The following is a 13014-nucleotide window of genomic DNA, read 5'->3' as shown; positions in this document are numbered from 1 at the left end:
GCTGGAAGGGGTATATAGTTCAGACTTGTCTGATATCATGACCATGCCTAAGATAAAACTTAACTTGCTACTCCCGCTGTTACTCCCCAAGAAACGATGGTTTGTATTATTTCAAAGAATGTTAACAAAGGGTCGATCGTGCATCATCATCTGCAGAAAAGAATCAGTAATACCGTTTCTACTTCGAAAAGGAAGTTCCGATGAAGATAGGATCCAAAATTCCAAAGTATAATTATTTGAAGCAGTCGAACCTTTAAGAACTACTGGGGCCAAGGATCATCTTCACTTCGCCAGCTTCTTGTTATGGTTGAGACATCAAAGTTGGCAATATCATTGGATATATGGCGGTGGGAGTCCAACTGCAGGAAGTATAGTCAATGACTAAGAGGACGGTGACAGTGCAAGACAGCGCGCAATTTTGCTGAAGTTCTAAATGTACTGATGACGATTATCATCAACAGTATCACTAGGCAGTGCCGATCGATCTCGTTATTTTTGTTCTTCCACGTTTGTGAGCTTCTAATGTATATGAGGTTTTCATTCTGCAAAAAAATAAAATATGGATGACATTTCACTTGCAATGCAGTATAAACTGCAAGGTTTTCCCTTAACATTGCAAGGGCAAGGTACTGTATCCGTTCCTTGTTCTGGGATACCCTTAACACATTAAACAACTCATGAACTATACGCTTTACAAATGTGATTCAGTTTTAGAGATAGTGATATCCTTGGTAATGTTCAAACACATTAAACGCATGCTTTCATGCTTTATTGAATACATCTTTTATGACGTGCAAAATTAGGCACAGATCAAAACTAGTACAGTTTATACATAGGTGAAAGGGCATCAGCTGATGCATTAGCTGTACCCAAAATGAGCTGATGCATTAGCTGTACCCAAAATGAGCTTCAGCTAGCTGATGAACCTTCAGAAAAAAAAAAGAAAAAAAAAGGAATCTATATTAATAATAATTATGTAAGTGCCCCATGATAATTTTGCTCATCATGGTATAGTAGATCGACTAGTTATAATCTTGGAGTCTGCCACTCTATATGAATTAAGTGCTGTAGAGACTTTCATGGTTTGTGTTTAGCAACAGAACTATCTCGTACAATAATACATGTTTTTACTACTTGGAGGAATGCCACCAGACCTGAAGTTCTAGCAATCCTGAAATCAGATCATTGCAACTCAGAATACTTCTACTCAAACAAAAATACGCTAATTCCAAGCAAGCAAGATAGTGGGCTACTGGAAAATAACATAAAGTTGCTGATGAAAGGGTTATAAAAGCCAAGATATATAAAGAGCATGTTTTCAGGAGATAAAGCTTTAACAACTTCCATAACTAACATTTTCACACCACCTACCAGCAGACTGTTAACAGATATCATATATTGCATTCATTTTAAAAGAAAAGTAGCGAATAAGATAAGAACATGATCACAACTCATAATAACATATGATCTATGTTAATAACTTAATATCAACTTCCGCTGGCACTGCAATAGTTAAACTTATCTGTTTTTTCTCAAAATCTATGCAGGAAAATATTTCATCGTCAGCCTCTTTTCAATTGAAATGTTATTGCCTTACTACTACTACTACTACCACTACTTCCTTTTGGTTTATCTACAGTCTTACATAGTAATAATCTATCTTCTAACTACCATTTTGACGGCCCAACTGGGCCAATTCATCCCAGTAAAGCAAAGTATCCACCAGAGAATTTTCAGGTATATAATCAGATGAAACTCCAAGAGGGGATAAGATTTGCACCTGATGAAGAAGCTTCAAGTCTAATGATATGTCTGTCTTGTCGATAAACTCAGATCTGCTTCACAATCAATCAAGTAGTGTACCTCCTTGGTTATGTTAATTTTGAATCTGAATTTTGGCAAACACCTACCAGACTCTTTCTATTACAACAGACTTCCATCTAGTATGGATCAGTTACTTAGTCGTTGAACAGCCCACTTTCCAAACCTCAAGCATCCGTGTCTTTCACAAGCATCCACAACTCTGGTTAACATGGGAACTGTGGGATCAAATGGCATGTTCCTTACAAAACTTTCAAGGTCATCCATATACCCACACTGGCTGTAAAGATCAATCATGCACTCATAGTGCTCTAATCGAGGTATAATACCATAATCAGCGCTCATTGATCCAAAATACTGATTTCCCAACTCAACAAGACCTTCACAAGCACAAGCATGCAAAATGCCTCGAAATGTGATATGGTCTGGCTTAATTCCTTCATCCTTCATCATATGAAATAATTTAAGTATTTGTCTAGTCCTTCTATTGTGACAGCATCCCAAAATCAAGGAGTTATAAAGAATGACATCTTTTGAAGTCCCTCCTTTGAAAACTGTAAAAGCATAGTCAATAGAACGACACTTGGAATACATGTCAACCAAAGCCGAGGTAACCACGGTATCTATGATGTAACCATTTCGAATCATGAAGCCATGAATTTGTTTGCCTTGCTGAAGTGCAAAAATATTTGCACATACTGACAGGAGAGTTGCAAAAGTAATCTCGTTAGGTGTTGTCTCACATTGCATCTCATAGAAGATTGTCATAGCCAGTTCACTCAGATGATGTGTAGCATAGCTTGTCAACAGGCTATTCCAAGACACTGTATCCCGTGATGGACTAATCTGGTGAAACCAGACTGTCTTGGAATTTCTCAAGTTACCACACTTGCCATACATGTAGAGAAGACCATTTCCAACAAACAGATTGGAACAATATCCATGCCGATAAATGAATCCATGAACCTGCTTTCCCATTTCAACATCTGAGAGGCCGGCACATACATTCAGGATCAACCCAAGAGTGACTTGGTCTATATCATTAATACTTTTCCGCATCAAAAATATAAAATCCAAAGCCTCATCCCATTGGAAGTGACGCGCATACCCTGCCAACATTGCATTCCACGATACCACATTCCGTTCAGGCATTTCATCAAACAAAGCCCTTGCCTTCCACGTCTGTCCACTCATAGCATAACCAGAAACAATAGAAGTCCAAGAAACCAAGTTCCTCAAATGAGGCTGGTCGAAAATCGCCTGCGCATCTCCTAGCTTCCCGCATTTCACATACATATCAATAAGCGAACTCGAAACAACCTCCTTCTCCTCAAACCCCATCTTCACCGCAACCCCATGCGCGCGCTTCCCCTCCACAAGCGCAAAACAACTCGAACACGCCTTGAGCACATTCGAAAATGTAAAACTCAACGGCCTTGCCCCTGCCACAAGCATCCTAAAAAACATCCTCACCGCCTCCATCCCCTCCCCCATCTCAAGATACCTCCTCACCAAGATATTCCAGCTCACCTCATTCGGCATGTCAATCTCCTCAAACACTGTCCTCGCATCCCTCATCGCCCCACATTTCCCATACAAATCCACCAGCGAGCTCCCCAGCACCACATTCCCGCCAAAACCATACCTCACAACAAGCGCATGCACCTGCCTTGCAGCGCAAGCATCCAGCACCGCGGCGCAGGCCCCGACCACCGTCAGGAAAGTCACCTCATTCGGCAGGAACCCGACCCTATTCATCTCCAGAAAAGTCCTCAGAGCGTCGTCGGGACGTTGGTTGAGCGTGTAGGCCTTGATGAGGGCGTTCCAGGAGCCGCCGTCTCTTTGGGGCATTTCGTCGAACAGCTCGCGGGCGTCGCCGAGGGAGGCGCATTGGGCGTAGGTTTCGATGGCGCGGTTGAGGAGGAAGATGGGGGGAGTGGGGGAGAAGGTGACGAGGTGGGACTCGAGCTTGCGGGCTTCGAGGAGGGAGCGGGAGGAGGAGCAGAGGTGGAAGAGGTGGGAGTAGAGGGAGAAGTGGAAGGGGAAGGGGGAGGAGAAGAGGAGGGAGACGGCTTGGCGGAGACGGCCGGAGGAGAGGTGAGTGAGGATGGAGGCGGTGGCGGATTTGGTTTGGGAAGGGTGGGTGGGTTTGGTGAGGTGGCCTTTGTCGTAGAGGAGGCGATTTATGACGGAGGTGCCGCCGGCTTTGACACCCATGCAGGGGTGTAGTGAGACTGTGTATGGATGGCTCTTTGTATTAGTGATTAGTAGTTTAGTTCATTATGATTAGTGACTATAGTGGGGACTATTGCCCTAACGTAACCTTTTTTTTTTATCTTTTTGTATGAATTTAAAATTCATATTTACAAGGTTTTTAACAAAATATCGGAGTTGAGTGTGAATTAGATCATTTGGTCTTTTGACGTAAGTATTTGTTTGACGCAAATCTTTCTTTAGAATAGTTCATTACTTTGGTCAAGTGACATCTTAATAACTAGATTGGGTGTTCGGCTTTCTCAAAGTCTAAGGGCACGAGCAATACAATTCTGTTTATTAGGTGATCATTTTGGTTTGATCACAGTTTAAGTTCAAAGCCAATGATTCATTACTTTGGCTGTTTAAATAGTACACTAACTCCATGTAAGGGGAGTAACTACTAAGCTAATCCCATATTACTATTCCTTGATCAGATGAAGATACTAAATTCAACCAAATTAAAAGCAAGTTCATCCACATAAGAAACCAGAAGGGTAAGAAAACCCCGGTAAGTTTTACCTCAGCCAAATTCCTCCATCTCACAATAAGAGCCAAATATAAAAGGAAAAGCAAACAGCGCAGAAATTCAATCAAAAAAAACAAAAAAACAGCGCAGAAAGCATAACAAAACCAAAAGAACTCCCTCTCACTCTCACTCTTCTAGTCCTCGATCGATCTCTCTCTTCCTTTCCCAAATCCCAACTAGCTAGCTAGTTCTGCTGCTGCCGCCTACATCTCTCACCACCCTTTAACCCCCCACCTCTTCTTCAATGGCAGCAGTACCTCCTTCTCTGTTCCTCTTCTTTCTCCTAACTACAACCCTCGTGGGTATCAGCACTCTCGGAGCAGAAGGAGCCCCAACAACTTGGTGCGTGACGAGAAGCGATGCCAGCAACCAGGCTCTCCAGACTGCCTTGGACTATGCATGTGCCTCCGGAGCCGACTGCGTTCCCATCCAGCCCGATGGACTGTGTTACCTCCCTAATACTATCCAAGCTCACACCTCGTACGCGTTCAACAGTTTCTATCAGCGCAAGGCTATGGCTCCTGGCTCCTGTGACTTCTCCGGCACCGCCACCGTTGCTCAGACCGATCCCAGTATGTTACTTCGTACTCGATTTAGCTCCTCCTCTCTTCTTCCATTTTTTCAAGAAATAAACAAAACCCTGTAAACTATGTTCCTTTTGTTACTGATGTTTTTTTCCATTTCTGGTGAATGTGTAGGTTATGGATCTTGTGTATACCCATCTTCTGTAAGGTATGGTTTCACTTTCTCAATGATCTTGTTGGTTTTAGCAATAGGGATGTTCGTCGTGTCTTCTTTTCCGACTGATACTTCTGGTCGGTATTATTCCCTTTGAATAAACAAAGAACAAAAAAGAAGCGTGTTTGCCAGTGTCTAGTTCTATAAACTCATTAAGGCTACAACTTGATTGTTACTTGTAATTTTTGTTGGGAGATATTCCCTTATATTTGTGAAAGTTTCTTCATCTACACGCAAAAATAGCTCTTCTCTTTTTGCTTCTTTAGAATTTCTGAGCAGGAAAAATAAAGTTTGGATGAATTATAGGTATAGAAAGAGGGAAGAGATGCACTCTTTTGCACCATGAACAATTCTCTTTGCCTTTGCTACTTGTTGAGAACTTGAGCTTTATAGGAATCCCAATTCCCCCTCCCAAAAGAGAAAATTATGTAAAAAATAATAATTAAAAGCAGTAAAATGCATTTCTTGGTTTGCTGAAGAAAATAAAAACACAAGCACCAACATGACCACATTGGTTAGAGGGATTATTGGGTGAAGTGTTTTTGCATGGGGTTTTGTCGAAAATTCAACCATTCATTCCCAAGGAAAGCTGAAATTTTGGGGTTTTGTTTCTATCTGTCAGAAGACAATCCCTCCCTTCTATAACTCTTGGGTTGCTCACTGATTTTGAATTTGTAATTTCTCACTTCATATTTCAAATTTTGTAAAGATGTTTCACCTTTTATTGGGGCATCAGAGCTACAGCTAGCTATTCTCTGGTGTAAGATTTGTATTCTGGGTTCAAGATTGCTGCCAGTCCAATAGGGTCTGGCAGAACATTATGGAAAAGGACTAACATCATTATAAATATTACAGTAAAGGACTTATTTCAATTTTAAGTAGGGCCATTCTGAGGTAAGAAGTAGATTTTGACTGGTCTAGTCTAAATCTGAGTGAGGTGGACATCTGATAATAATAATGCTTCTGCTTCAAGTCTTCTTCATGCTCAGGTCTGAGCAGTTCCTCAGAAACCTCATTATTGAATTTTATTTGATTTTTGATTTTTGATTTTTTGGGGTTGTTATTCTGGATTCTCATTTATGTATGATAGTTATTCCTTAGCTTTTTGGTCATTTTGATTCCTAAAGAGCTCATTTCAAGGGTGTAGTGATGGGATCAAAGCAATGGTCTGGCTGGTTACCAAAGTAATGGTTTGAGAAATTTTGATGTGCTATGCACAATGCTCTACTCTACTTGTTATATTTTGACACATGAATTTATTACACTAAAATTGTAATTTAACATGTTTTAAATATTTGTGAAATGACTTTCATGGGTATTGATGATTTTGAATTATGATTTCGGGTTTAGAGTTTTAGAGTCTAGAGTATTCGAGTGTAAGGTGTAAGGTTTTAGAAAGAAATCCAAAAATAATATTTGACAAAATAACTTAAATATAATTTTTCATGTTAAATTGTGATTAAAATAGTAAACTATTAGACATTCTCATGTAGGAGAAATTTTTCTGTACTACCGTAAAATCACGTAACAATATTCAGTGGTCTATCATTCTAATCATAATTTGACATGCAAGATTTAATCAGAAAAAATATATTTTAGTTATTTTGTTAAAGACTATTTTAGTTTTTTTTTCTAAAACCCTAACCCCTAACCTGTAGCCCCTAACTTTATACCCTATACCTTATATTTTAAACCCTAAACTCTAAATCATCAATACTCATGGATGTCACTTCACAAATAATAAAAGTATTTTCGATTGTAATTTTGGTGTGATAAATTCACGTGTCGAAATATAATAGATAAGGAGGACTATTAGGCATTGTCATGTGGTATTACGGTAGCCTATAAAAATTTGTCCCCACGTAGTGCTAGGTAGCACTGAAAAATCTCTCCTTATACTGCACCCTTTTGACCACTTTTACCCTTTATGGTGTTTACTTCTTATGTTAATTTTATTTACCGTGTTGTATAAATTTCTAATTGGGATCTAACTCATCTAAGTGTTGGAAATTAAGGATTAATAACCATCTGTAATGCAAATTTGCAGCACGGCTGGAGGGACAAGTATTCTTACACCAAACACAACTCCGGTGACAACCACAACCGTTCCAAGTCCACCAACGACAATGACTAATCCGACGTTTGGTAATGGCGTGGTGGGTGGTCTCACTCCGGTAACAACTCCGCCTGTCCTGGAGGATTCAAAAGCAGTATCCCTTCAGTTCATGCTCTCAATATTCATTGCCATCTTCTTTATTTTTTGCTTGGTATTCTAGTTACCTGAATTAAAACCCAAGTAGGACCGGTTATTTTATATTTTTTGTTACTAATTGGAGGGAGAACAGCATTCGGGCCATTCTGGAAGGAGAGGTACACATTTTTGTTAGAAGTTGTATTCTTCTTTGTACAACTCCATCCAGTTTATAGAGGCATAGGGTTATCATTTGATGGTAAGTCTGTAGGTCTCACAAAAGGAAAATACTAGGACTTTTAATGGGTCGTGTCGGGTTGGGTTCTTGTCGAGTCAAGGTGTCTCGCGTGTTATAAAATGTAAATTCAAACCCAACCCATTTAATAATTGTGTCAAAAATTTAAACTCAAACTCAACCTATTTATTAAACGGGTTACCTGTTTCCAACCCGTTTAATCCATTTAATAAATATATATGTTGTTTTAAATAAGATAACTAACTGAAACAATAATCAAATAAAAAAATTCATTGTATTACTCAAAATTCTAGTTCAAAATGAGAAAAAACTTATTAAACCTTTATATGGATATAATATTACCATTTTAAATAGCTTGTGTACGCGTATTTTATATAGAATTTAGTTCGACTCTTTTATTAAACATGTCATGCGGGTTCATTTCGTGTTAGCGGGTTAACCCGTCATTGACTCGTTTATTAAATGGGTCATGGCGGGTTGACCTGCCGCTGACCCGATTTTTAATCGTGCTAGTTCAACCCGTTTTATTTCGTGTGGGTTTCGAGTCGTGTTGAAATTGACAGCCCTAGAAAATACTTGAGATCCCAAAAATTATACCAAAACTTAGGGGTGGCACCAACGGTTTAAACGGTTCGATTTTGGGCTCAAACCGTAAACCAAACTGAAATTGAACTTCAGTTCGGTTCGGTTCACGGTTTTCCAATAGGTCAAATTGAAAACCGAACCGAACAGTTCGGTTCAGTTTTTTTCGGTTTTTTTTTTGTTTTTTCAAAAAAAAAATTAAAAATTATAGTTTCAAAATATTATCGATCGACACCAATAGATGTGATCGAAATATATATTTAGGGATCAAATAAAAATTTCATCCATTTTGAACATAGTTTAACGGTCCATACTAACGATTAACCAAAAAAAGAGGCGTTTTCACATAATAAAACTTCATTGACCGGAGTTTTGCCAAATGAGTTTCCTTGTTTCGACCACGCACGATCGATGACAAAAATTATGTGATTGCAAATATGTAAACAACTTTTCTCATTCACATCTTGGTAATGGGTCCTCCCTTAGGGTATATTAGTGTTGTTTTTGGTTTACCGGAAATTCCGACGGGCAAACGAGGTCCGAATTGGATGAAATTTTAAAATGATCACTAAATATATATACTGATCACATCAGATGGTGTCGATCAATTCCGATAAGTTTCCTTCATATAGTCGCTTCATAATGTGATAGTTTAATTATAACCCTAATATAAAGGTTATGATACATTAGTGGACACTTCGGCGATCGACACCAGTAGATGTGATCGGTATATATATTTAGGGAACCTGTAAAATTTCGTCAGTACCAACGATCAACCAAAAAACATGCGTTTTCACATAATAAAACCCCAATTGACCGGGGCTTTGCCAAATGAGTTTCCTTGTTTCGACCACGCACGATCGATGAAAAAATTATGTGATTTCAAATATGTAAACAACTTTTCTCATTCGCATCTTGGTAATGGGTCATCTCATAGGGTATATTAGTGTTGTTTTTGGTTTATCGAAAATTCCAACAATCAAACGAGCTCTGAATTGGATGAAATTTTAAAATGATCACTAAATATATATACTGATCACATCGGATGGTGTCGATCAATTCCGAGAAGTTTCCTTCATATAGTCGCTTCATAATGTGATAGTTTTATTATAAACCTAATATAAAGGTTATGATACATTAGTGAACACTTCGGCGATCGACAACTCCAGTTTGAAATATGGTCGATCGACACCAGTAGGTGTGAGTAGTACAATCAGTTGCAAGAACTCATACCCATGTGTGTTCATATGAAAGCTAATTCTTGATTCTCGATTCCGTCTAAGTATAGATGATGAAGAGATTCAATGAGCTATACATTCATACATGTTAGTGTTGTTGGGACACTATTGCTTTCATTATGATGTGATTAACTATGCGCCTATGCATCGTCATTAGACTTGTATTGCTCCTTTGACATAAGTTTAGTTCTACACTTAGTGAACCAACACAAATCATATCCACACCAACGCCGCCAGCACCTCCAGCAACATCAACGTATGCCTTGGTGTTGCAGTCGACACTGGTAGCGTAGAGGATGCGTGCGGTTTTGTCTCAGACCAAAATTAGTCCTTCATTGGTCCATTCCCCCATTCCTTTTTTAAAGACACATTGAATGTGACAAATCAGAATATGTCCAGTTTCGTAGGTCAACTTCAATGAGACTTATAAGACAGCTCGCTCAATACAATATGGTGCATTTTATACCATTAGAAAGGTATATGTGTCTACTTTCTAGGCACACCAACCAGTTGTTCATAGCTATCATATTGATTGAGTTATAGCTGTTTTAGCAAAGTATGACAGTTCTGTTTGGAAATTTGTCAGTCAGTCAAGTTCGATAGAGCACTGTAAACTTCTCCGATCGAATTAGGTACTGAACTTTATGTCATTGGAAAGCCACAGGTATCTACTTTCTATAACATTTTACAGTTTGCTGATACCTATTTTGACGAAGAAGTTATGGCCGTTTAAGTGAGTGAATGTCATTCTACCCGAGAATCTGATTTTCATTACAAACTCTTGTTTTCAGTTGTGATGCAAATTTTATTTCCTAAGATCTATATTTGGTTTAGTATAGCATGTATGATCTAAGGATGTGTGGCTAGATTAATAATTAATATTAGCCCAAGACTACGTTTGAGAAGCATGTAATGAACGTTGTATACTTTGTTCTTTGTACTCCATGATTATGACACTAATGAGGGGGAGTTGTTTCGTAGACTTCAGGGTGAGTCTACCTCATATGATGCTATCAAATGTAGACGGTGCGTTGTGCTCTTTTTTTCGTCGGTCAAGCTTTTGTTTTTACCCAAGAGGTTTTTATTTTGCTTGATAAGGTTTTTACCGAGACAACGATGAGTACCCCATGCAACCTAGGCATGCGACACAAGGGGGAGTGTTCCAGGAGAATTAATATTCTATCCTTGTGTGTGTCTTAACCTTATTAGGTTTCCTGTTAGAGATAGATTCGCATCTCTGTAATAGATTAGGACTCCGAATCCTACGTGATTGTGGTTATGTAATACATATATATAAGCCACATTATTAATCAATAAAGAGTTACGTTCTATTCCATTACGACGTTATTATTCTCGTTTTGTTCCTCCTCAAACTACTACTTATTTGTTGTAATAAGCTTTTTGTATTTTAAGACTAGATTTTATTTAGAGAGCTGATACGGCTATTGTCATTCCACGATTTATTATGTTCATCATTTCTACTTATTTCACTCCATATTTTAAATTTAATATTAAATTTGCTTATTTCACAAACTTTTTTTTTCAAGCGTGTCTTTATACGATATATCAAATTAAAAAAAAATGCATCTTATAAAATAGTCACATTTGAATCACATGATTATAAAAAAATCAGTTAAGATTTTGAAATTTAAAAAAAGTCATATAGTTAAAGACTTAAAGGACTTAAAGCGTTACCCATAAAATTGAAAATATTTACAATGTGTCATCATCCTTATAACTGATTGAATCAATTCCATTTGCCCAAAAACAAAAAAAAGAACAAATCAGCCCTTCTAATTTTAAAACTCCCGAAGCAGACGATTCCGGTGAGGCCGTGGACGCCGGCGCGGCAGGAGCGAATGCCTTTTGAAGTTAACTCAGGCAACGACGATGGGGTCGGTAGAAAGGCGGAGACCACTGTAGGGGAGGAGAGTGGGGAGGATGGAGCCGGAGGAGGAGGCCATGACGCTGCTGATCAGTTCGTCGGCGCTACAAATCAGTTCATCGGCGTTGCAGATCAGTTCGTCGCCACTATTGGGCTGAGGCAAGGATGGCGACGCCGTTTGGATCTCTTTCAGGGTGATGAGCAAGGCGTTGGCTGACGTGAATAAGAATTTTCACTGGGGTATAGCTCATCCTCTTCGACAATGGTAGTAGCCCCTGTTTGTTTTAGTTTATGGGTGAGGAACTTTGGGACTTTACAATTGTTTCTTCTTTCTGGGTGAGGAAACAATTTGTAAGACTCTACTTTTGGGTCAAGATTGCTACGGTACCTATAGTACAATGAAGAGGTAGAAATAATGTTTTAGCGATCTGATCTATTAGATGCTTCAGAATATCATCCAATGCATATACATGTTTATTATGTGTAGGAGATGAAACTCAAGTGATAGTTACAATGGTGACTAGTTTACCTGTCACACTACCCGTCACAATATCAGTCACACTAATTTGTGTTGTAATAGGTAGTGTGACATGTAGTGTGATAGGTAGTGTGACATGTGGTATGACATATAGTATGACTAGTGGTGTTATGTACGACAACATGAGTGTCGATAATTGGATCGCACATGCTGATTTAATAATTTCAAGATCACATAACAATAAACAAATGTTCGTTATTTCTTCTTCTTCTTCTTGCAAAGTCAAAGAAAATAGTGTGACAACGGGTGTGACCAGGTAATGTGACAGCGGGTGTGACATGTAGTGTGACAACGGGTGTGATAGGTAGTGTGACAAGAGGTGTGATAGGTAGATATGACAGTTAGTGTAATAGGTAGTGTGACAATAGTGTGGTAGCGGGTGTGATAGGTAGTGTGACAAGGGATGTGATAATTAGTGTGATAAATGATGTGACAGTTAGTGTAATAGGTAGTGTGACAATGAATGTGACAGTTAATGTAATAAGTAGTGTGACAGCGGGTGTGCTAAGTAGTGTGACATGAGGTGTGAAATTAGATGTGATAGTGAGTGTGACAGTTATTGTAATAGGTAGTGTGACAGCGAGAGTGACAGGTAGTGTGACAGAGTGTGTAATATGTAATGTGACAGCGGGTGTAACAAGTGGTGTGACAGTTAGTGTGACAGCGGGTGTAACATGCCGAGAGAAAATGTCTTAATATGTGAAATGATATTAAAATTCAAAGGAGATTGGTATGAGTATGCTCAGAATGAAGAGAATAACTACAATTAGGGAGTCTTAAGCTCCGATTTTGTTGGAATAGCTTGGAGCACCACCGTGAATGACACCAACCCCTTCCGCGAGTTGCTGCACCTTGTACAGAGGTTAGTTCGGAATGGGTATGGTATCAAATGAAAGAGGGGAGAGAGATTTTTCCAATGATACCAACCACGCTCAAATATATCGCCAGACAGCAAAGTTATGGCCGAAAAATTCATAGAAAAA

The 13014-nt window shown here is 38.9% G+C and overlaps 2 protein-coding genes across 2 annotated transcripts; one reads left to right on the top strand and one right to left on the bottom strand.

Annotated features, from left to right (window-relative positions):
* Positions 1-880: 880 nt before the first annotated feature.
* LOC126791005 (pentatricopeptide repeat-containing protein At3g26540) lies at positions 881-4038 on the bottom strand. The gene is made up of 2 exons (XM_050517397.1): positions 1781-4038; positions 881-1171 (listed from the first exon to the last, which is right to left on the bottom strand). The coding sequence occupies exon 1, from the start codon at positions 4036-4038 to the stop codon at positions 1951-1953; it is 2088 nt and encodes a 695-aa protein (XP_050373354.1). The 3' UTR covers positions 881-1171; positions 1781-1950.
* Positions 4039-4716: 678 nt separating this feature from the next.
* On the top strand, positions 4717-7781 carry LOC126791773 (PLASMODESMATA CALLOSE-BINDING PROTEIN 1). Its single transcript, XM_050518246.1, has 3 exons — positions 4717-5175; positions 5302-5335; positions 7389-7781. Exons 1-3 carry the CDS (start codon positions 4848-4850, stop codon positions 7615-7617), a joined length of 591 nt encoding a protein of 196 aa, XP_050374203.1. The 5' UTR covers positions 4717-4847; the 3' UTR covers positions 7618-7781.
* The last annotated feature ends 5233 nt before the right edge of the window (positions 7782-13014 follow it).

Source organism: Argentina anserina, chromosome 4 (assembly GCF_933775445.1).
Source record: "Argentina anserina chromosome 4, drPotAnse1.1, whole genome shotgun sequence".
In the NCBI taxonomy this organism is placed as follows: domain Eukaryota; kingdom Viridiplantae; phylum Streptophyta; class Magnoliopsida; order Rosales; family Rosaceae; genus Argentina; species Argentina anserina.
This window is presented reverse-complemented; position numbering and strand designations above follow the sequence as displayed.